This window comes from Plutella xylostella, chromosome 11, assembly GCF_932276165.1.
Source record: "Plutella xylostella chromosome 11, ilPluXylo3.1, whole genome shotgun sequence".
Lineage (NCBI taxonomy): Eukaryota > Metazoa > Arthropoda > Insecta > Lepidoptera > Plutellidae > Plutella > Plutella xylostella.
The window spans coordinates 4861568-4886756 of record NC_063991.1 but is presented as its reverse complement, the minus strand read 5'-3'; the positions used below and the strand labels follow the sequence as shown (position 1 = coordinate 4886756).

At 38.8% G+C, this 25189-nt stretch overlaps 3 protein-coding genes across 6 annotated transcripts in view; 1 reads left to right on the top strand and 2 right to left on the bottom strand.

Annotated features, from left to right (window-relative positions):
- The window catches only part of LOC105388696 (lachesin), a 92063-nt gene extending 89156 nt beyond the window's left edge, over positions 1 to 2907 (top strand). For all 3 annotated transcript variants that reach the window (XM_048623890.1, XM_048623888.1, XM_048623889.1), the window contains 3 exons: positions 2 to 182; positions 620 to 787; positions 1228 to 2907. In XM_048623890.1, coding sequence (XP_048479847.1) covers positions 2 to 182; positions 620 to 787; positions 1228 to 1380 — 502 coding nt within the window. In that variant the 3' untranslated portion in view covers positions 1381 to 2907. The remainder of the gene's footprint in view (position 1; positions 183 to 619; positions 788 to 1227) is intronic.
- Positions 2908 to 5568: 2661 nt separating this feature from the next.
- On the bottom strand, positions 5569 to 10125 carry LOC125489127 (zinc finger protein 567-like). 2 transcript variants are annotated; one of them, XM_048623866.1, is made up of 6 exons: positions 10032 to 10125; positions 9412 to 9531; positions 8202 to 8303; positions 7276 to 7371; positions 6286 to 6414; positions 5569 to 6194 (listed from the first exon to the last, which is right to left on the bottom strand). In XM_048623866.1, exons 1-6 carry the CDS (start codon positions 10089 to 10091, stop codon positions 6156 to 6158), a joined length of 546 nt encoding a protein of 181 aa, XP_048479823.1. In that variant the 5' UTR covers positions 10092 to 10125; the 3' UTR covers positions 5569 to 6155. The 2 variants fall into 2 exon arrangements, with proteins under 2 accessions (XP_048479823.1, XP_048479822.1); XM_048623865.1 differs by having other exon boundaries at positions 5570 to 6414.
- Positions 10126 to 10501: 376 nt separating this feature from the next.
- On the bottom strand, positions 10502 to 22862 carry LOC105390776 (zinc finger protein 449). The gene is made up of 11 exons (XM_048624317.1): positions 22574 to 22862; positions 21759 to 21893; positions 19483 to 19665; positions 18850 to 18958; positions 18160 to 18398; positions 17669 to 17731; positions 17174 to 17241; positions 16671 to 16745; positions 11457 to 11583; positions 10902 to 11029; positions 10502 to 10538 (listed from the first exon to the last, which is right to left on the bottom strand). Exons 1-11 carry the CDS (start codon positions 22736 to 22738, stop codon positions 10502 to 10504), a joined length of 1329 nt encoding a protein of 442 aa, XP_048480274.1. The 5' UTR covers positions 22739 to 22862.
- Between the last annotated feature and the right edge of the window lie 2327 nt (positions 22863 to 25189).

The following is a 25189-nucleotide window of genomic DNA, read 5'->3' as shown; positions in this document are numbered from 1 at the left end:
GCTGCGTAGCGGACAACAGCCTGGGCCGCGCGCGCCAGCACGTGGAAGTCTCGGGCCGCCCCTCCCCCGCGCGCTTCACCTCCTCCCCCGCGGCGCGCACCCCCTCCACCTACTCGCTGAGCTTCGCCGTGGACAGCTACCCCCCGCTGGACGAGCTGAGACTGCTGTATCGGCAGCTTGCTGTGAGTATATTTCGGCAAAGCTTAGCCAGCAAAAGATGTTCAAAGAAAACGGCGGTTTATTAAAAAATCTACCTATGGCCACATTCACTATACCCAGACTTGATACTTTTGTCATAAAAACCATGAGGGCTAACTTTATACTTTCATAGTACCTACAAAAAAACATAAAAGTATGAAGTAGGTACTCTAAAAATTTATGACCAATCACCTGTACTTTTGGTATGGAAATAAAGATTTACTTTACTTTACTTCACTTCATACATTCTTATACATACACACGCTCGTCGCACCCTGCATGGGCAGTCAGTGACTGACAAATCTGATTTAGTAGATTATCCTTTCACCACGGTGACAAACCCTAGTCCAATTCTACATAAATAGATACAATTATGTATAATGTTTTAAGTTTCTAAAAAACCTTAATTATTCGCTTCCAGATAAACGAGTCGTTCCAGCAGCCGGGCCGCTGGCACGACGTGGTGATCCCGGCGCCGCCGCCGTCGCCCTCGCTCACGCACCGCGTGACCCACGAGCTGAGAGGGCTCCAGCCCGGGGCGGTCTACGAGGCCATCGTGCAGGCGAAGAATAGATACGGGTGGAATGAGGTGGGTTTCGTCTTCGTCAGATAAAATTGCACATTTCAGGAGATTACAGAAACATGCTGGTAATTTTAGAAGATACGTTTTTTGTAGAAAGTTGAATGTTCAGTCTGGGGCAAAGAAAAGTTACAACTCTCAGTACTTATCTCTCTATGGAACCAAATCTTAAGTCGTAAACGTCGCTGATTAAACCAAACAAAGGTTGGTTGGAAGATATTGCTTCTTTGCAAAAGCCCGCTTGTATTAACTACTTTTAAGTCCAATTTTTGTAACTGTGTCTTTTGTATACTTGGATATTAATAAAGTGTTTATAAATAAGTAAATAAAGATCCAGCCCGTATGTAGGGTGTAAATGATATAATTATGTCCCCAAAAAGAAAGGTATGGTTCTTTGGAAAAGTGATTCAGTATAATATTATGTAAAACTCCATTATTCCCTATTTCAGGTGAGCGATATCTTCCAATTCCACACTCTGGGCGGACCGCACTCCGTCCACGCGGACGAGTTGTCCCCGATGTTCTCTACGGCGTCCCAGCGAGAACTGACGGCGTGCCTCACGACGCTCGCCTTATATACCCTCCTACTACTCGTGCAGTGAGCGCGTCGGCCAATCAGCGTCCACGATAGTGTTGACTAATCACGGCGTTGCGTTGATTGTCAGTGTTTTGTTTTGTTTCGGAGTTATGGACTTACTGAGCCATTTGTGCTTTTTGGTGGATATTTTGCAGCTTTTATGGGAAAATGGCAATTTGTGTAGAGTATCCTTCTCAAAATGAAAAGCCTAAAAAAACAGCATCAGAAGCAACTACCGACTTAAGGGCCTATTTAGGTATAACTTCAAATGAGTGGGTAGGGAAGGGGATGCATGATTTGTGAAAATATTCCAGATATTTAAGGCAAATAAGAAACCTCATTTTTTTATTTCTGTAAAAAATTATGACACCAAAATACGAGTATGATATACCAAGAAAAGTTTTGTAAGCATTTAAAGCGCATAAGAAGTGTTGTGAATTTTTTAAATTTAATTAAAAATACTTATACATAGACTGTGTCTCTTTAATAACATAATGTTTAATAAGTACATTTTTTTATTTAGTAATTTTATAATAGTGTATAATCTCGATATAGATTTAGATAATTATGTCATTGTAAATACCTAGTCACTATATTTTGTTAGATTTAAAATAACCCCGCAATTTAAAAAAACCCCAGTTTCCTTAAAACCCTGGATTAGAAAATAATCTGCCAGTACTTTTAATCAATGATTAACCTAGATGTTTCGGTAACTTACCAGTAACCAGTGATATCAGTGATACCAGTGATATCAGGGGAAGACCCATATTTAGGGGAGGGGGAGGGGGGGCTTAAGGTTCAGGTATGCTTATAGCTATATTTTTTTTTAATACGATCTGTGTACTAAGTAAGTTATACAACAAAGAAATATTTTCCAAATAAACATCCAATGTTTTCCTCCGTTTCTTCAAGAAAATCTATTTTTACCAATAACAAGTCTAAAGACATTTTATTTTTATTCAAATACTATAGTTAATAGTCCAGTAATAATGAATTTATAATTATGATAATACATATTTATATTAATATAGCAATAAACTGTGTTAGTGATAAATGCTTAGAAAATATTCTATGATGTTAAAAATTTATTTACTTAGTCATTTTTATGTAAAAAAAAAACTTTTTTATTTGTGCAATATTGTATGATTTTGTAAAACATGGGAATTGAATTTAATATTCTTTTAAATGTAGAAAGAACATATTTTAAGTGAAATGTAAGCAATAATTAAACACATCATTAGCTTTTAATTTGAATTTAAAACCACTAGGTATATTTTAAATTAAAATATTTAAACAAAAAACACTGCCACCGTATTTTTGAAAATGAATTGATTTTTTTTTGCCGAAATTATTAATATTTTGTAATTAATTCCAAGTTCGGCCATAAATAAGTTTTTTAAAATAGAATAAATTGTAACTTTTTTCTAGCGGTAACTACTTATTGCATAATTTGTAAATTTCGAAATGTAGCATTTTTCCTTAAATTTTGAGGGGAAATTAAACATTATGTAAGTAGAAATAAACGGGAAAAGTTTATTACAAAATTTAAAAATTGCGTTTCATTTCTTGCTTAACATTACATAATAATATTAATAATCTTTAGTTGCCTACCAGAATACATTAGAATACATTAGAATAGAATAGAATAGAATAGAATATTTATTCAGAAAATACTTAATGCTAAATGTGATTTACAATAATAGGTCAACTCTTAATGCTAAAGGTAGTTTAAAATGCTGCACATTATATCATAGATGTAGGTAAATTACATTTTAACATATTATAGGTACAATAGGTAGCATGTCCATTCTGAGGGGTTAGGATTCTTTGCCCCCGGCTGTACGCACTGCATGGGTTCGAATTGCGAATAACGCGCTAATAAAGATGAATTTTATGACGCGAGAGAGTCGCCACCTAGCGGTACACTAGCTCCAGGACATAAAATTTTGAGTTAGGTTTCACTGCTCGATCGGTATTGAAAAATGTACGCTAATAAGTCCTCTTGTGTGTGATCAGGCAGGTTATACAGAAGACCGAGGAGTATAATCTACCTTTATGTCTAGCGTTTGTGGACTATGAGAAAGCCTTTGATTCTATTGAGCTCTGGGCGATGCTTCAATCCCTTCAGCGGTGCCATATAGACTATCGCTATATCGAGGTGTTGAGATGTATGTACAATGCTGCCACAATGTCAGTTCGATTACACGAACATAGCACAAAACCGATCCAGTTGCAAAGGGGCGTGAGACAGGGAGATGTTATTTCTCCGAAACTGTTCACCTGTGCACTGGAAGATGTTTTTAAGCTTGTAGAGTGGAAAAGACTGGGCATTAACGTCAATGGCGAATATATCTCTCATCTACGATTTGCTGATGACATAGTTATTATGGCGGAAACGCTGGAGGAGTTAGGCGAAATGCTCACAGACCTCAATGATGCCTCTAAACAAGTTGGGCTGAAAATGAACATGGACAAGACAAAGGTCATGTCGAACGAACATGTTTCATCATCGCCCGTAACTGTAGGAGGTGTCACCATCGAAGTTGTTGATCAGTATCCCTACCTAGGACAAGTGATCCGATTAGGTAAATCCAACTTCGATAAAGAGGTAGCTCGTAGAATCCAACTCGGATGGGCAGCGTTCGGGAAATTACGACACATCTTCACTGAAAACATACCTCAGTGTCTGAAAACAAAAGTTTTCAATCAGTGCGTGTTGCCAGTGATGACTTACGGAGCCGAGACGTGGTGCTTCACCAAAGGGCTTATCCACAAGCTCAGAGTTGCTCAGCGTGCTATGGAAAGGGCTATGTTAGGCGTGTCCCTGCGAGATAGGATTCGTAATGAAGAAATCCGCAGGAGAACTAAAGTTACCGACATAGCCAAAAGGATTAGCACGCTGAAGTGGCAATGGGCTGGCCACGTAGCCCGCAGAGCCGACGACCGATGGAGTAGAAAGGTTCTGGAGTGGAGACCCCGTGTCGGCAAACGGCGTGTCGGTCGCCCCCCAACCCGTTGGTCTGATGATCTGCGGAAGGTAGCGGGAAGCCGCTGGATGCAGATGGCGGGTGACCGTTTGGGGTGGCGATCGTTAGGAGAGGCCTATGTCCAACAGTGGACTACGGAAGGCTGAGAGAGAGTGTGTGATCAGATTCATACAAATTCATAAGGTGTATAAAATATGTAACTTTTACATAGATTTATAAATAAAACCAAAGTATATTTTCACACATTTATTCAGTAAGTCTCAAGTATTCTAAACAACATAGATATCAATATCTCATCATATATTTACAATTTTTAACATAGTCAACAACATTAGCACATTTTTTTCTGAAGGTGATACAAAAAAAAATGGTAAAAGATCTCAGTGGTAGAAGTGGAGTGATACACTGACACTTGGTCTAGTTCGGATTAAAATATCTTTGACTACTTAAATTAAAAAGTATCCCTCTCACTGCCACGTTTGTAAAAAGACTTATTGTCTAGTACAGGTTTAATAGTTTGACGAAAAGTATAAAAGTTTTAGTTTTTTCGCATACAAGTGGCGCCTCTAGTGGAAATTATCGTGAAACTTTTGACAGATAATGTATGCAGGTGACAGAAGAAAACGTAAACTTTCGTAAATTGCAAAACCCGTACTAAAGGCTCTGATTTCAAGATTTCATTCCAAAGTTGACATGATTTTTTGGTACTTTAAATACATATTACGTATATTTTTGCGCAATTCATTTAATTAACGATTTTTGCAACACCTTGTATATAGCTCTTGCCATAAACTATGAATCTATTACATAAAAATAAAACACACACAATTTGCTAAAACACTATGTACATAATTAAAGTTAAAACACATATTCGGGAGAAAAAAGCATAGTTTCGACTTAAAATAACTTAAAAAATACCATTTTATTTAAAAAAAACCATTGCTCAAACAATACAATTCAATAAACAAACCTATTACCCCTGACGATAAAAGGAGAGCTGTTATATGTTTAAGCAACGTCTGTCCTTAGATGATCAGGGAAACAATAAAATACCTTGCCTTATCGACAACAGACAACTTATTTATATTACAACACACAGGATGAGAATTGTAATAAATGCATTTCATATACCTATCTATATTATTTTCTATAACTTTCAGTTTCAATATCTCTATCTACCAATGACCGTATTATGTAGGTACTTTCATACGATTTTGACACATAAAATCCATATAGACAGGCAGACAGTGATATAACTTGTCGACCGATCGTTCTGGTTGTAACTATATACCTGTCTTATATTATGTATACTCATCGCTGCGGCCGCTACACGGGTTCGTTATCGACGTCGAAAAACTCATTCCATTTATAGCGAATCGCGATATAGTATATGTTTATCTACGTCGATATTGCAGCTGATAATCATTTCTATCATTCGTCCCTAAATTAGTTCTGTATATGTATGTCTATCTGTCGACTCGTCTGTGTGTCTATTATTCTGTCTGTCTGTCTACTAGTCCGATTGTCTACTTATCAGCGCGGTCGGGGCGGACCTTGCAGCGGCAGCGGTCTGTCTATGTGTCTACCCGTCTCCCTGTCTACTAGTCTCCATGTCTACTAGTATCGCTGTCTGCTCGTCGACGCGGTCGGGGCGCGCGCGGCGGTAGAACTTGCGGCGGCTGCGGTACTGTCTGTCTGTCTACTGTCTACTGGTATCGCTGTCTACTCGTCGACGCGGTCGGGGCGCGCGCGGCGGTAGAACTTGCGGCGGCTGCGGTCTGTCTGTCTGTCTACTGTCTACTGGTCTCGCTGTCTACTCGTCGACGCGGTCGGGGCGCGCGCGGCGGTAGAACTTGCGGCGGCTGCGGTCTGTCTGTCTGTCTACTGTTTACTGGTCTCGCTGTCTACTCGTCGACGCGGTCGGGGCGCGCGCGGCGGTAGAACTTGCGGCGGCTGCGGTACGGGTCCGGCATCTTGAGGTGGACAGTCTTGACGTGCACCTTCATCGAGTTGGACTGCGTGAACGACTTGCCGCATAGGTCGCACATGTAGGGCTTGTCGCCGGTGTGCACCTGGAATTAAATAAGAGAATCATAAAGGTCCAATAATGAGTGAGTAAAATATGACCAGAGATCGGATATAAGGGTGGATAATTAAATGTATTTATCGCTATGTTATAAGTATAGATAGATAGACACAGCTTTTAATACATTCATATATTTTATCTAGAACAAACTATTTATTTGTGTGGAGCAAATAAACCTTACCATTAAATATCAAATTGCATTTTCACTCTGAAAGGATCAGTACAATAATATCAGTGACAAATAAACCTGATCACTGTGATAGGTACTAAGGCTGAGTTGCAGAAAGGAACCATAAGAATCTAAAATCGGCATTAAATATATTTATGTCTCTTTCTTTCGCTATACTGTTAAAGCAAGGCAGCGATACATTTAAGGTCGACTTTAGCTTAAAGTTCCATTTTGAAACTCCACGTAAATCGGGGTAAATAGGCAGGGGTAAATTGCAATACAGTTCATGAGCAATCATAACAGACTTGACAGTACCTCTGATAAACTGTAAATAATATTCTGAATGCTCGCGAACTGTACCTGATTATATGATTTACTAGCTGTTCCCGCGCGCTTCGCTTCGCCTTAAAAAGTTTTCCCGTGGGAATTCCGGGATAAAAAGTAGCCTATGTTCTTTCCCAGGGTCTAGACCGTATGTATACCAATTTTCAAACTCAAACTCTCAAACTCAAAATTTTTTATTCATAGTAAAAATATAAAATTTTCTGATGAACGTCAATTTTTACAAACTACTCTCCGTTCGGATAAGGGGGGCTCTCTCTCATTCAAATCCGTTCAGTGGTTTTGGCGTGAAAGAGTGACAGACACAGTTACTTTCGCATTTATAATATTAGTTACCTTAAGATGTCTGTTGAGGTTGGCCTTGGCCTGGAACGCCATGTTGCACACGTTGCACACGTAGGGACGCTCGCCCGTGTGCGTGCGCACGTGGATCTGAGAACATAAAGAAAAAAATATACTTTATTGTTATGTGACATCGCAAAAATTCAAACAGGCCTGGATCTGAGGGCAAGGCAACAACATACGGGGTGTGCTTTAGCTATACACATGTAAAAAAGTGGGATAGTAGGAGGAAGAGCGTATCAAGCTCGTTGTTCTAAGAATGTTATTAGTTCTACGAATTCCGGGTTCAGCTTACAGATTTTGGGAGATATGTTGATAATTTCATAATAATAAAAGTATACACTATACTTTGTAAAACATAGCATGAGGCCTATGACCTCTGTCAAATGCATACTTACATTTTATGTTTTGTTACTTTTCAAAAGAAAATGAACTTTATTCTCCAGGCATATAAGCATTTGTCAATCAAACGTCAAAGGATTCTTGTTATATTTTACAAAATATAGTCGGCCAAAATCGCAATGACGTAATGGGTGTTATGTGACAAGCAAAAGAGATGGCGGCCAAGAACCACATGGCGTCGCACTGTCGCGCAGATTTATAGACAAGTATGACATAAGCCGACAAGAAGTCGAAGGCGTGGAGTAGCGTGAAGGATTTTTTTTTGTCGAGCCCTGTGTCCCTGATTAGGAACCTCAGGACCTGATGATGACACTAGTGTAGGTAAGCATTAGTGTATTTAAGTATAGAATTAAAAAATTGTGAATGTTTACTACAAAATTTGTACACCCCCACCCGAAAGGTTGCATGGAAGAGATATAAGGCCGCCTATTACGTTATATCCACTGTATAAATTGTATTTTTGTGTTCTAATTAGTCAATTAAGTAGTATTCTATTATATTATATTCTAAGCCGTTACCTGCAGGTACTGCGGGAAGCGGAAGGCCTTCTGGCAGAAGGGGCACACGTACGGCTTCTCCGTCTCGTGCGTGCGCGCGTGCGCCAGCATCTTCACGCTAGTCTGGAAATAAATACAATTATTATATTATTTTATGCTCGGATTATATGACACAATATGGTGTTAGCTTTTGCCCTGTCACTTTTTAGTGTGATTTAGGGTCAATTCAGACGTACCACAACCACACCACAGCCACAACCACACCACAACCACGCGGTGTGGTCGGGCGTATATTTTGTATTGACAATGAATAATCCAATTCACACCTGCCACATTTTGCCGTTGTTATCGACCACCTGTGTAATACGACCACATCGCAACCACATCGCAACCAAAACGCAACCACATCGCAACGGCAACGCCGCCACGCGGCGGCGGTACCACGGCAACCTGTTCTCCGTATTAACTGCATACAACGTCGTGGTTACCACATCGCAATGACAGCGACAACGCAACCACATCGACATTTTGTCGCTGCCACAACGCAACTGCAAAAAGCCGCTGTCACACAATTCACACGTAACCACAGCTTGACCACATTATGTCGCTGCGACGTGGTGTGGTTGTGGTACGCGTGAATTGACGCTTACTTGTGGTGTTGTGGTGTTAGCACCCCACTTGGTTATTCGTATTTGTTATAAAAATTATATTTGTTGATTTTGCTACATAACAAAAATATAGGCAAATTAATTTTGGCGAATATAGTGACCACGCATGGCAGTTTTTGGCAAATTGAATGATAAATGGATGAACTAGCGTGACGGTGGCCAATTTCCTGCAAATGATCTCTCCGAATTACCACAGATCCGGATTACCAAATGTCCGGACTACCGAGAATGTCATTGCACTCACAGTGAAAGTTCGCTCGCACTCGCGGCACGGGAAGCGCGGGTTGCTGACGTCATAGTTCTCCTTGTGCCGGGTGACAGTACTCACAGTGAAGGCTCTATCTCGTTAAGGTACTATTCCGGGCATCAGAGTATGAAAATGTATGGCACTGCTGCGACAGACATATAGCGGACAAAATGACAGTCGCGCGCGGCCGACGACTGTTGCGTTGCACGGAATAGTACCTCTATATTAAGCGTGCCGATTGCGTGACAATTCTTGTTCGTTCGTTTGTCGACCCCCCTTGTTCATATTCAGAATACCAAGACAGTACACTACTCACAGTGAAGGTCCGTGAGCACTCGCGGCACGGGAAGCGCGGGTTGCTCATGTCGTAGTTCTCCTTGTGCGCCGCGTGACAGTGCGCGGTGAGCGCCGCGTGGCTCGGGAACGAGCTGTTGCACTACGAATGTGGAAACAGATGCGTTAAGTTATTTATCTGTCTAGTACATAGTATGAAATAGTATAAAACAAAGTCACTTTCTCTATCCCTATTTAAAACTACGAAAGGTGATGCGGTTTTTTAAATAGATAACTATTATTTCATTTCACTAAAATTACATGCTATAACACTTCTTCTATCTACTTATTTTGACTTAACTGTACTACTATCGAACCACCACTGTAAAATTAGCAAATTAACAATTTCATAAGCATTTTTGCTCGCTTGTAAAAACATCCGTCAGATCCATACAAGTTACGTCAGATTTGACAAGCGAGCTACGCTGCTAATGGATTGTTAATAGCTAACGTTCGGTTAAGTGAAGGAGGCGGCTCAAGATAGGGAAGCGTGGCGAAGAATGTTTGTAGCCCTAAGCTCCACAGGGGAGTAACAGGACTATAAGTAAATAAGTAACGTTCGGTGGTGGTAACCCTACAAGAGTAAATAACATAAACCCTCACCTCCGGACACTTGATGCTGTCCCGTGCATGCGTCAGCTGATGCTCGTCCAGTTCATGCATCTCCACGAAACTGTCGCCGCATTGTATGCACGTGTGACTGGGGAAGTAAACGGATAACAACATTATTACCACAAAAAATCAGAGACGGAGTTGTAAAAGCAGAAAGTAGGTGCCACTGCCAACGGTGAAGAGTAGCACTCTTACGTCGATAGTCGACACCTCTTTTTGATTTTATTTTTTAAAGAGGTTAGAGGAAACAGTGGCGGGACGAGGTCTCCATGTGCTTGTTGCAGGCGTCCCCCCGCGGAACTCGACAACACGCGTCGCAGTACAGCCACGCCGAGTTGGAGGGTGTTATACATACATACGTTGTCTGTCTGTACTAGTCTGTGTATCTGCCTGTGGTAGCGTAGCTCGGAAAGAGCTGAACTGATTTTCGTTTTGTTTTTTTAGAGACATAGGTTTCACTTTTACGCCTCTATGGGTACTTCTTTTAGTCTGACATGACTCCCAGTAGATATATTTATACAGGGTGTTGCAAAATTGGAATGCCAAACCCAAAGAGGCTTAGCGGGTCATTCTGAACTTTTGTTCTAAAACTTTTGCAAATTCGCGACAAAAATCTCTCCATAGAATTTTTGAAACACCCTGTATATAGAACTATATATATTTTAATTAACATACCTATTATTAGTGTGTGTACTATGTGTATGACGATTGGACGATGTATTTATTTAAACATAATTATTTGAAATTATTAATACTATAATATTGTGATAATTAATTTAATTTAATGTTAATTCTAATGACCTGTAATGCTTATTTATCAATAAATGAATATGAATATGAATATATAGGCAGTATACTAACTCGTGTCCCACGTTGTCTTCACAGTGCCGTGAAGAAGTCTCCATGTGCTTGTTGAAGGCGTCTACTCCGCGGAACTCGACTTGACACGCGTCGCAGTACAGCCATGTCTCGTTCTTGGGTTTCTGTTGCTGTAAAATGTAAAATGGATGGTTGTAAATCTTGGAAGAACTGTTTTTGAGTCGCGGGTTAAATAAGTAATAATTAGTAAGCGTTGATAAGAGTGCCTATCCACCAGTGCGGAGCGGTGTGCGAGGAAAAAATCATCCAATGAGCGGACGCAAAGGTCCAATGGTTAACAAGCAGCGAATATCGGATATTCGGCGCAGATTAGCAATCAACAATCTGTATGCTCTGGGCAATACTATTTATTTGCCAAAACTGTCACAATGGGGAAGAAAACCGAGTAAAACTTTGGCAGCACCAGCGAGTGTGTCTCTCTGGTTCTGACCAATTACATTGTTGGGGAGAAAAAATGGCGACTGAACCAACCTGTTAGCGTACTCACGCGGGGGGCGGGTGCAGTGCACTGTGTGTAGTGTGGCTAGTGGTACTCACGCGGGGGGGGTTGCAGGGCGGGTGCGCGTGGAGCGCGTGCGTGGAGTGGAAGGCGGCGCCGCACGACTCGCACATGTAGGACACGGCGTGCTTGCGCCGGATGTGCAGCATGCAGGCGGTGGACTTGCTGTGGGGAGGATGTTAATTTTAGTATTAATTCAAATGTGTATGTGTGTGTTCTCATGTCCAATTTTGATAGCCTAGACAAATATATTTGTCTCCTCCTATATCTTGTATCCTCGACCTGTCTCATCCAGCCTATCCTGATAAGAAATTTTTTTCGCCAGGTGGCGCTCAAATCGACAATACTTAACTTAATACATCAGCTGTTTACATCGATCTAATAAATGTTTAAAGTAGTGATCTCAAGTTAGGTTTACTTCCAGTGTTTTCTCGATAAACTGATAATTATCATAAAGTGTTCGCAGACCCCTTGGATGTGTTAAAGTGCCGTATCTAGCGGACGAAATCTGTGTCGAAACCGGTCCCGTCAACATTGTAAACAAAACATTGAGAAGGCCAACCGTGAGTAATAGACATATAGACTATCAAGATAATTTACATCTGCAATTTAAAAGAAACAATTGTGCCATTTTTACCGTGTTTGTTACAAAAATATAAATTAAAGATTACCACAAACATAAGTGGGTAGAGAATCTGACAAAACAAACGGTCTAACTTTCTACAACTAAAATACTACCAACGCCATCTATACCAATACTTAAAAACTACAACTGGCACAACGTTGCACCTCACAATACCAGTTTGGCCCGCGATAGACTCACGCGCAGCTACTAACTAATTAGTTCAAAGACTGAACACTAGGGGGCACATTTCGCAGATTACACATAATCAGTTCACTCAGCCATGAATTGTTGCGTTTGTAAGACGCCGATCAAAACGGAAGATTTACTAAAATGCGCGGGATGCCTTACAACATCTCACTATGCCTGCATTGGGGTTTCCGAAACGGACTTTAAGAAGATACTACCTATGAACAAGGGTAAATGGAAATGCCCCTCCTGCAAGAGACCACAGGACAAGTCCAGTAGTCCCTTAGTCCTGAATAAAGGTAGCGAGCAATTGTCATCAATAGTTAACTTAGACGCTAATAATATAATCAATTTAATGAACAAAAATTTCGACACACTAAAATCTATGATTGAGACCCTTCGCAAAGATATAAGCAACAAATGGACCCAACTTACGGAAACAGTAGCCTCCTGGGAGGCAAGAATCACTTCAGTGGAGGCAACAGTCACTAAAGTAGAGACTACAAACGAGCAACTTGCATCCGAAAATAACTCTCTGCGTAGCGACCTTAACATATTGCAAAACCAAGTAGACGACTTAGAACAAAGATCTCGAAACTGTAACATTGAGATCCAAAATGTGCCCGAAACAAAAGGGGAAAATCTCATTCATGTTGTGGAATCCATCGGAAATATCATTGGTCTACCCATATCTCCAAATCAGATTAAGGATGTACACAGAGTTGCACAAAACAAAAAATCTGACCGCCCAAAGAATATTATTCTGCAATTAACGACTAGGCACATTCGTAACGATATACTGGCCGCTGCCAGAGTTCGCCGTGGGCTCACTGTAGGCCAACTTCAGAAAGCAGTGGCTGGAGGAGCGAGGGGCGGAGGCTGCCAGCCAGAGAACCGTAGCGGTGCCGACCAGAAAGTGTACCTAAACGAACACCTTACCCTAAAAAACAAAATACTGTACGCTGAAACACGCCGTGCCAAGATTGAGAAAAACTATAAATTCGTCTGGGTTAGGAACTCTACAATACTAGCACGTAAATCTGACGACTCTCGGGTTCTCACTATTCGCACTACTGCTGACATAGAGAAAATGTGACTAGCCTTAGCCTTAATCATTGTACTTTTGAATAAAACACCTAGTTTTCTGTCATGCCTTGTAAATTATTATAGTAGAAATTACCTTTACCGCCTGACCATTGTACCACTTCCTTATAATATTATGATAAGACACTCTACCATTGTTGTACATTTATTAGCTTTCTATGAGATTGAACTTGTTTGTTTCTTATTTATAATTCAATAGCTCAAATAACTTAAACATTTACTACCAGAACTGTGGCGGTTTGCGTTCTAAGCTGGCCGATCTACGACTAGGAATTTTAAATGCAAATTATGACATCATTATAATAACGGAGACATGGCTTAGAGTGGGAGTGTATGATTCCGAGCTTGCAGATGAACGATACTCCATTTTCCGCCGAGACCGGGATTTATCTAAAACTAAAAAGCTAGACGGAGGCGGTATATTTGTTGCAATAAAAAAAACATTATCAGTGACTAGACGATACGACTTAGAAGACTCCCTGTATGAAAATATTATATTAACTATACCTACTAATAAAAACAACTCTCTACTCCTTTCAGTAAACTATATCCCACCAAAGGCAAAGACTGATGCCTACGAAAATATACTTAATAAACTACACCAAATATATGCAACATATCCGGACTTCACATACTGTATTATAGGGGACTTTAATATACCAGATATTGAATGGACGCCAAGTATTGATGAAAAAATTCTAATACCATCGGAGCCAAGGACCGAAATACATAAAACTCTTCTGAATACGATGTCGTTGATGAAACTCCAACAATACAATAGTTGGTGTAACGAAAATGGCCGAATACTTGACCTTGTTCTTAGTAATGTTCAAAGCGTATGTGCCAAGCCAAGTGTTAATATATCTCCCCCTGGCCCCCACCATCCCAGTCTTGAACTGACTTTAAAAAAATGTAAACAACATACTCTACTACCAATAAATGAACCAAAATACAACTATCGCAAGGCCAATTATGATTCCATCCAATCCAAGCTAAGTACCGTCGACTGGAAAGCTAAACTAGAAGACCTGAATGCAACAGAATCCGTAAATCAATTTTACAATCTTACCTACAGCATTATGGATGATGAAATACCTTTGACAAAAGCCAAAAATAATAAATTCCCATTTTGGTTTTCTCCAGCCCTCAAAAGTTCAAAGAAACTCAATCCCCGAACGTACTAGCCGATAATACAGTATCCTTACACCTAGATAGATGTATTATAGAGCGTGGTTTGAAGAATCTTGATATTACAAAGGGCCCTGGACCGGACAAGATCAGCGCCGTATTTCTTAAAAACACATATAAAGAAATCAGTATACCGCTGGATATAATATATAACAAATGCCTGAAGGAAGGAACTTTCCCAGCTGTATGGAAACTTGCACATGTGACCCCAATCCATAAATCGGGATCTAAATCTAAAATCCCCAACTACCGACCGATCTCAAATTTATCAACGATACCTAAACTATTTGAGTCTATGGTGCATGATGCCCTGTATCCGATAGTCAGGCCACAGCTTAGTCAAAAACAACATGGTTTCATGAAGAAAAGGTCAGTTATAACAAACCTATTAACTTACACTAACTTTTTGTTTGAGGCACTAGACGAAGGTGTAGAGGTCCATGCAATATATACAGACTTTCGCAAAGCCTTCGACAAAGTCGACCATACTCTACTCCTTGAGAAGCTTGCGTTTAATGGTATAAAGGGAAATCTTTTAAGGTGGTTCGCTTCCTACCTAAACAATAGATACCAAATCATTACCATCAATGGATACTCATCGGACAAAAAACTAGTATCTTCCGGAGTGGTTCAGGGATCTACCCTAGGGCCATTACAGTATCTACTGTTTATCAATGAAATAGAACAGTGCTTTCAGAACTCTAACATACTTATGTTTGCTGACGATCTAAAAATCTTTAAGAAAGTAACCTCCCAACAGGACTGTTTACTATTGCAAGAAGACCTTATTAGATTCAACGAGTTCTGCGTGAAAAACAAACTGCAGCTAGCGTATGATAAGTGTCAACAGATCTCGTTTACTAGAAACATAAACAAAATAGACTTTAAATATAATATTGGTGATGTAGCGCTAACTAAAGTAGCAAGCATACGAGATCTCGGATTAACACTTGATGAAAAACTATTACTAAACAATCACATCGACAATATATTTACAAAAGCCTACCAGATGTTAGGATTTGTCCTGAGAATTTCTAAACCTTTTAGAAAAGCATCCACATACTTAACGCTGTATCAAACACTGGTCCGCTCTCACCTCGATTTTGCATCCGTTATATGGAATCCGTTCTATGCAGTCTATTCAAACAAAATAGAGACGATACAGAAGAAGTTTGTTAGAGCATTGCACTACAGACTAACAGGAAGAAAAGGACATTATGTGGATCTGCTCAAACTTTACAACTTACAGAAGCTCAGTGATAGAAGGATATTGTTGGATGCTATGACTCTCTACAATATCTGCAACAACGAATATGATTGTCCTCCGCTTTTAGAACAAATTCATTTCAGAGCACCCGCTCGGTCTATACGGTCCAAAAGCCTCTTTCTTGTGCCCTTCTCGCGTACAAACGCTGGTGCACGTGCCCCCCTGCGAAGAATCTGTCAATCCCACAATAAGCAACTCCTGCCAACAGACATATTTAATTGCAATAAAATGAAATTTAAAAAGGAAGTGATACAAATTTTAAATGATGAACTAAATGATTAAAATTGTTATTTATATTATTACTATTATTACTATTTGATTAAATCCACTTAATAGGTAGGTATGATAGTGTGAATGTTAGTTAGGTACTGCATGTGCATGTAAAGTAGCATGTGTAATTGTGTAGATAGGTAATTTAATTTAATTTATTTAATTTCAATTGTATTATTCTGTAAACAATGTATCGTAAATATATGATTATTTTATACTATTTATTATGAACTATGAGTGCTGCCAATTATCTAATTATTGTAATTAATTCTTTGAGGAAAGCATTAAGGGAGTAAATCAAATGTTGTATTTAATAATTAAGAATTGTGTTATTTAAGGTTTACTGCTGTGATTTTCCCATAAATAAATAAATAAATAAATAAAGAAGTTTGAAAGGTCATATCATTTACTTAATTAAACTTGTTTATGATTTATTTTCGGACAATAGTTTCATGATAGGTAGTAGATCTACTTGAGAATTTTCGTTAACTATCAAAACTCGTAGTAGACGTAACAGCTGAACCCATACTTACAAACACACATACCAATCAAACACACAAACCTCTTTGCTTCATCACAGTCGGGTAACATGTAAAAAAACTAGATACTCACGCGAAAGACTCCCCGCAGTATTTGCAGTCGTAGGTGAGACCCTCGTGGTATTTCTGGTGAGCGAGCGCGCGGTGGCTGCAATATAAACACAAATATAAAATAATTGAATTATACTTCATACATTATAAAAAGGAATTAAGTGCATGAAAGGAGCCTCTCCTAGTTACGTATCAAATTTAATGCTCTTTAAACAAGTCTGGCGCACTCTGGACAGCGACTGACGCTATTCTGACTGGTCAATCCGTGGACTGGTCAGTCAGACACTATAAAGGTCACCGCACATATAAGCGTAACGCCACTTTTTCTGTCAACCAGTAGAATGCGAGCTCGCGAACGTGTTGACAAGATAAAAAGGCGATCCCTTTACGTTACGCTAATATGTGCTGAGACCATAAGAAGGCTTTAGCGAAAAGATTTTCTATCATTGAAATTTTACAAAAAATAATAATTTATATTACCTAGTAAATGGTAAAGTTTTTATTCTTATTTAAAAAAAAACCCACCTGTTACTGGAGCGATGCTGGCACAGTTTGCACACGTAGCGCTTCTCGTGAACGCTGGCCACGTGCACCTTGAACACAGAAACAATTAAATACGTGTGATGCCAGATAAACATCTTCATTCAGAAAGAAAGAAATAGTTTATTCGCCTTTAAGAATACACAACATGGAAAAACACATAACACAAATTAGCTACACAGCTTATACGATAAGTATTAAGTAGCATTTCAAGCCTCATATACAATTATTAACAATTACAAGTACGCAAATTAATATGTATGTTTTCAAAACCTCACACTGGTTACAACCTTAAATGTTATTGTTAAGTTATTTTTATTATTGCCTGATTTATGTGATCTACTATTTTTTTGTATGTACCATGGAAATACAGCAGATTCTTCCGAAATACAGATTTTCATCTAGTTCGAAAACAGTGTTCAATTTTAAAATGTACCAACTATATTTTTTGGTTGATTAAATAATTTATTATATTATTACCTTGAGCCGCGCCAGGTTGCTGAATCTGCTCTCGCATACACCACACTCGTATGCGCCGTTCGCCTGGTAACAAATAAATAATTTTTGTGTCACTTCAAACTTCAAAGTAAGAAAAGTTAAATCTGCTAATTACAGTAAGGTCTATTATGATGTACTTCAAGTTATGAAGCAAGTGTAAATGTAAAATTGAATAAAAGCTATTAGAATGATTTCACAACTAGATATTTGAATCTGAGATAAAATATTAGGCTGATTTTGGTATTCTGGTCAAGAATAAGGCCGTTTCTATTGCATGGTCTACTTGTGTGTCGTGAAAATCTGACATTAACACAGGAAATATAGGAATTCATTTTTTTTTTTTTTTAAGGCAAAGTGAAATAGTCTAATGCCTCTCAACACAACTGCTAACAAAATCAATCATAGTGCTGGGGTGGAAACGAATCTCTTTTTTTTCTGTACCTATGTGCAAAAAACATAATAATAAGGCTCACCGGATCATGCTGAATCATATGACTCCTATACGTAGCGGCGTTCACGAATCCTCTATAACACTTATCGCACTTGTGCAGCCCGGACATGTATCTCGGGCTGTACTTCTTCTGTTCCATCTCCTCAATCTGTTCCTCGGTGGTCAACGTGATCACCTCTATGTTGGGGTGCATAGAGGAGCGCTGGGGGCGTGCCACGGTGTCGTCGTCGGTGGTTGGGTTTTCGAGCTTTATGTTGGCCACTGTGGGTGGGGAAATGTTTGGTTGTTATTTTTGTTGTGAATAATTATTAGTGTCACTTTTACAAAATACAAAACGTATTTAAAATTGTATCTTATATCAAATTTTAAATACATTTTGTACTAACTGACAGACGTTTGACAGGCTACTACGTTTAGCGTTTGGTGAAATTCCACCCTAGAGTAGAGTTTGTTCTAGCCAGTGTCACTTTACTATGATGTGTATACGAGAATTGGTATTTTTCATGTAACTCGGGCGATCGAATGGTGTATTGGTTAGTGAACCTGACTGCTATAGGCGTACCAAGAGAGATGATTATGACTCTTACTCCATGTTAAAACCTTTTTTAACAAACTTTTCATTACCTTATACTCAATGTTGCAAGAAAAGCGGTGACTCAGGGGGTCATTTTGAAGTATACTCATTTTGCAACACCCTGTATAATAAACGTACCTTCAATGACGTCCCCCAGCTCCGCATCATCGTGCACGGTGACGACGTACTCCTGGTCGAGCGCCGACTCGTCCAGGGTGGTGTCCTCAGCCTCTTGTTCTTCCTGGAACTGTGAGAGATAAACCACTGTTCAACGGTGTTTAGAACAGTATTAAGCAAGACATATTTATAAGGAGTGGTCAAATCTACACTTCGGGCCCTATGGCGTTTTACAGGACCTTTTATTTGAGAAGCCCTGGCTTTAAATTCTGGCATGTACTATAAAATTCTTTCATCATCGGATCCCATAGTTCTTGTTCATCCCATAGAATTTAATGCCAGAATTTAAAGCCAGGGCCTCTCAAATAAGAAGCCTTATTTGTTACACCACCACGATTCTGTGATGTCTGCCAAATGTGGAGATTATGGAAACTGTCAAGTCTTAAACGAGATCCATGCATAGTTGCATACTATGAGCTAGTTACAGGCTGACTTTGAATATAATTTATGACAGTAAAAATTTGTATAATCTTTATTTACTTCTGCAACTGATAAACCCATACAAGGCCAGCGTGGTGGCCTAAACTCGTCCTTCATTGTAAGGAGGCCCGTGCCCCAGCAGTGAGGACATGATGGGGTGTGATGAACACTCACCTCCTCAAACCCGACAGTGTCCGAGTACTTTCTCTCGACATCCTGGTCCTCGCCCTCCGCCTCCGGTTGGAACTCCTCGTCCTCGATGATCTCGTAGTCGATGAAGTCCACCGAGTGCACTGCAAGCGGGACGGAGAGGTTCTCCGAGTCGCGGTCGATCATGCGCAGGTATTCTGTGGTTATCTGCAGGTTGGAGTAGTGTGAGTTTAGCCTCAGAATAATAAATGCTAAGGTTTGTGGTAAAGACCATAGATAAGTGTTATCTGCAAAGAGGTGACACATGGACAGCTTTTAGTTTAAAACACAGGGGTATAATCGTGACAGTTCTGACATTGCGAAAAAGAGACGCTTAGCTACATTAAGCGTAAGAAAGAAACGTTAAGCTGTAAATGTTTTTTGTCCTTTTTGCTGTGGCGCCTGTTTACGTCAGTTCTCTTTGCCAAACAATGAAACAAATGAAAAATCTGTGCCAAACAAAGGCTGACAGTTACAACAAAATTTTCTAAATGCTATTTATTTTTGATTTGCTAGTGATTTGTGGGTGTTTATTAAGTTTATTAGACTATTATCATCACTTAACGAGTGTGTGACATGGGTGGGTGGATTTTGTTCGGTTGCATAGAGCAAATTGAACGAAAACACGATGGAATGATGGATGAGATATATTTTCACATGTAAGTAGATACTATCAAGTTTAACAAGCTTACATTCATCATAGTACTATCTATTGGCTCGATTTTAATATAAAACGATACTAATTTTAATACTGTAAGGTCTTTTAGTATCAGTTTTAAGTAAAAATTACGAGGTACCATATCATAACAAATCACATGGTGTTGCAAGTTATTGAAAATTTATTTTACCCACAAATATTATAGTATGCAAAGAAAATACTAGAAATTGTAACGGACTCGGGTTGGGTTTACAAATGGGGCGCACGAATTCGGTTTTATTGTATTTTGTAGAAGTCATTCTCCTCTTTCAAATGAGGTGCCTCTCATTGTGAGGAAACGTTCGTTTCTTTTTTTTTCTTCCATGTGTGATTTCTTCTGTATAATATAAAGTTTATTGTATTGATACGAAATACGTGTTTCCTTTAAAAAAACCCCATCACATATTTGGCCCACGATTATAATGCTCATGCTCATGCATTTATCTCTTTCATAGGTTTCCGACAGAAAAAAAAATATCAAGAAAATGGATAGACATTACCGGTCGCGCAAATTGGGAACCAAGGAAACATACATAAATTGTGTTCGGCACATTTTGAAGAGGATTGTTTCGATTGGACGAAGACAATGAATTATACAATCCACTCAGTTTGTGTATATTAAATAATTATATTGAAATCAAATAAGTATGAGTAAAGTTTTTTTTCTTATATCGTCGGTTGACAGGAAAAACTCACTAAGGCTGATTTTTCAATATTCAGATAAATGTTATCTGGGTAATACAAACATTGAGAAACATTGAGACGCAACAGCATCAAAATTATTTCCCAGCAAAACTTTTGTCTGGCTATTGAAAAATTAGCCTTTAGTGTCTTTTTCCTATCAACCGACGATATACTCAAGTTTTGTTTTTGTTATTATGATAAGTTAAATTTCCCCATATTTAGGTTTTATTTTTTTGACGGCAACATCTATGGTTTGAGTGAGAAAGAGAATAGTACACACGGCGATTGCGAATCTATTTGTAGTTGATCTGAGGTTTAAAACCATAGTAGTTTCTGTAACAAAAGAGCATCTGTTCCTCCACTTTGTTTATGTAGTTGTAGGGCATATGTATATGTAGGGCCTCTTGCACATATTCTAAGTTTGAACTTACTCTAAGAATCTATGGTCTTTACCATAAAGTGTAAGAAGTTATTATTCAGAGGAATATTATTAACAAATTCTGCAACATCTAGTGGAATTTTTTTGTAATATGCTTTGAAAATGCATTATCAATAATCATCATTAGCTAATAATTGTCTACTGCAAGACATCAGTCTCTCACATGTCTCTCACTACAACACTTTGACCTCATGTCAGGTATTCATTCAGGCAGGCATCAAACAAGGGTGCCTGAGAATAATTTCAACTGTACCTTTATTTATTTTATGCTAAATATCATTGCATGTTCAGTGCATCCTGGGCAAGGGCATTCTGGGCAGTCGGAGGAACTGACAACTAATCTGACTGGCTGATCTTTTCACAGTAACAAATTCTGGTCAAACTCTAGTGTAAAACACTAAATAGAAGAAAGTCAATATGATAAGAAGAAGTATAACTCACGGGCTGACTCAGCAGTACAGCAGTCTGCAAGATGGTCTGCGAGCGGTTGTACTTGTCGCGGAAGCCGAGGTACTTCTGCAGCAGCGTGAAGCAGTAGTGGCAGAGGTGCTGCGGGAGACCGTCATGCTGTGGAGCCTGGGGGAGTAGGATTGTTATTAGCGCTTTACTTATTCCCAATCTTTGCTGGGGAGCAAAGGGCTGACGTGAGGCGCCACCAGTCTTACTTAGCACTTTGTCTTAGCACAAAAGGGCCACCAACCACAGTGATAAGCATCCGCGACTCTTTCTTATACAGTTTCAGGGTGTAGTGGATGCAAAGGAAAAATCTAACAATGGTATTTCAGATGGGAATGTTTTGTGGAATTATATTGGTGGATTTTGCCTCGGTCTACACTCCTCTACCCCAATCAGCTTCAGAAGACAGGCAGTAAGGCTGTTTATTTTAAGAAAAGCCTAGCCCAGTTGGTAAAAGATAATTATGGGATAAAAATCTAGACTATGGACTATTAGTTGGTCAAATAACTATCGTAGTTCTTTTGTTAGACATGTTGAATATGGAGGTCATAGCTATTTTTGCATCTAGAATAATTCTAGAGCAAGCTAACCTCAAGAAAGACTTGAAATTCTAAATTTTGGCTGCAACATAATGTTTTGGCGGCAAAATTTTCAGGTTATACGAGCAGAGCTTTTAGACTGAAGTCGTGTTCGGACTGACGCAATGACGCGAAACGCGTTACTGGGTCACCAGATACAGTTTTCGGATTAATTAATAGCTGCAAAATGAGCCGGCAGAGGAAATATCTCCGGATACTTACAGAAACCCCCATAACAGCCTCGAAGTTCTCAGCTAAATCACATTCGTGAATATCGAACAATTTGATATCCGTTGCGAGGCACACCCGACACGCAAACAAATCCTCGCGCTCTTCAGGGGAATCCAAATTCTCAATATAAATATCATTGTTCAAAGCGAAATCCATGATAACAAAATATTGAGAGCACAGATACCACTTGGAAATAATACAAAGACCAAAATTAATCTGAATTTTCTGTTGCGAACACAGACACGTCAAAATGGCTGCCACAGACTAGATAAATTTCAAATCAAAAATGCTTCGAAAAGGATGCAAGATGGCGTCTCCGCTTAGGTTTGTTTCATTTCCGGTTTGAGCATGAAGTTTGTGTGACAGCTACTCATAATCGAATCGATTATGAATTTATTCGAATCGATAAGTAATAAAATATTATAGATTCAGGATAAAATAAAATATTGAGCTGAGTTTATATGAAATTTAAATCCAAAGTTGTCGCTTTGGCGCGCTTTATTTTTTGTAACTAAGTAAGTATACTTTTCAATACTCGAGCGTAGCGCAAAGAACATTTATTTATTTGTTCTGAGAGTCAATGCCTATTAGTTCGGCCAGTAACCGCCAGGGGGCACTAGTTCCATTTTATTTTCCACTACCATTGTTTGGGATTGGGTATTATTTTACAGAGAACTGAGAAAAACCCAAGGATTCTTGCTTTAGTTAAGAATAAATTTGATAATAGTTGTAAGTATATTAAAAAAGATATATGAACATTTTAGTTTAATAACTGCTAACGCCATCTATACAATTCATCATCATCATCAGCCCAATAGGGTTCCACTGCTGGACATAGGTCTCTCGCAAGCAGCGCCACAACACTCTGTCCTCGGCCTTCCTAACTTCCTAGCCACCTGTCTATGGTCGTCGGTCCAGTGGTCAATAACAATAAACATTATTTGCAAAGAAGAAATCACACACATAGTAGGGTACTGGTACTTACGTAAATGAAATGAAACATAATAAGTACCTATGCACAAAAGGTGGTCTTATCGCTAAAAGCGATCTCTTCCAGACAACCATTTGGTACATTAAGTTAAGTAAATAAATCAATTTTATAAAAAAACAGTTTATTGCTTCGAGTCTTATCTAGATTGACGATATACGAACAAGATACATACTAAAACAAAGCTAAAAATTTACACTGTGACACTCCATCTTATTCGTACATTGTTAATCTAAGCTTCCAGTGAACCGTGAGCTGCGAACACGTGGCTCATACTTAACACACCTAGGCCTAAACGCTTCGAAATTCGTTAATCACACGGAAGTCACTCGCTAATCACGCGAGTATCACTCTCTGCAACGACATTTTAATACAAACTACTTAACTAGTTACACTCACGGGCAATGAAATAGTTCCACTCACAAAAAACCGACACAAAACGACCCCAATTTTTTCCAACATTCAATTTAAAATTTGAACAAAATATGGTTGTTTTTAGTTGGTAATATCCTGATGCTTCGTGAAATGTACTTCAATGTTGCAGAAGGCGTCATAAAGCTAGCTTTTTCCGTTTAGGAGTAATTTTGTGTTTTTCTCAGCGGAACCTTTTCATTGCCTATGAGTGTAGTTAACTAGATGGAGTGTCAGTGCAAAAGAAATGTCTCGACAAATAGCTAGTATAAAGAAAAGTCGTATTTGATGATCACTTTATATTTTATTCTCACACTATACAATATTCTCTTACACAACCTCTGGGTAGCACCGCTCTCAACCGACTGACTAGTGTCTCCAACCAGGCTTCCCTTCGTACCACGTGACAGGAGACCTGTCACGTGACGATTAACCTGTCACGTGGCACCAAGCAACAGCCAATCAGAGATCACTTTACAAACTACGAAATACACTTTTACTTTTAATATTAAAATTAACTTATTTATTACATAATACATATTCTAATATTATTTATAAATTCAGTACAATTTTATATGCTATTAATAGGTTATTTATCTATTTTAAAACTTGACTTTTAATAAAAACAATATCACGTCTGATATATTTGTGTAAACCAAATGAGTATCTGTTGAAAATTAAACTAGTTGTTCTTAACCAGAATGACAAATAGGATAATTTTAGTAATCATTATAGGACTAATCAAGGAAATCACAACATTCGGCCATCCGACAGCGTGCTAACTCCGAAGCACGCCAATCACAACATTCTCAAGTGTATACATAAATGCTTTAAATAACAATTATTTATAATTTACATTAGAACTTCTATTACTTATATATCTAGTATAAATAAGTCTATTTACAAAATTATTATGATAATCCTTTATTAAGTTTAATCAACTTAATTTTAATTTAATTGAAACAAATCAGCCAAGGATCAATGAAAAAAAAATAAAAAAAATTATTAGGTAGGTATATGCATGCAATTTGCAAATGTAACTAATTATTCAGAATCAGACGAGTCAGATGAAGAACGAGAGGATCCATTAATCTCAAGTGCTTGAATATTTATCCAAGGACGCATTCTATCTGAGGCTACAACGCTATCATACTTTTTTGTATTGAACCCAGGTACATTACAAATTTGGTAACGATCGTTCCCCAAGC

Coding starts and splice junctions, on each gene's coding strand:
- LOC105390776 (XM_048624317.1), bottom strand. CDS start 22,738: ATGGATTTCGCTTTGAACAATGATATTTATATTGAGAATTTGGATTCC. Junction 18,959..19,482: donor ACACTGTCGGGTTTGAGGAG/GTGAGTGTTCAT, acceptor TATCTCTCACAG/TTCCAGGAAGAACAAGAGGC. Junction 16,746..17,173: donor CAGCATCGCTCCAGTAACAG/GTGGGTTTTTTT, acceptor TTTATATTGCAG/CCACCGCGCGCTCGCTCACC.
- LOC125489127 (XM_048623866.1), bottom strand. CDS start 10,091: ATGCATGAACTGGACGAGCATCAGCTGACGCATGCACGGGACAGCATC. Junction 7,372..8,201: donor GCTTCCCGCAGTACCTGCAG/GTAACGGCTTAG, acceptor TTATGTTCTCAG/ATCCACGTGCGCACGCACAC. Junction 6,415..7,275: donor ACCTCAACAGACATCTTAAG/GTAACTAATATT, acceptor ATTTAATTCCAG/GTGCACACCGGCGACAAGCC.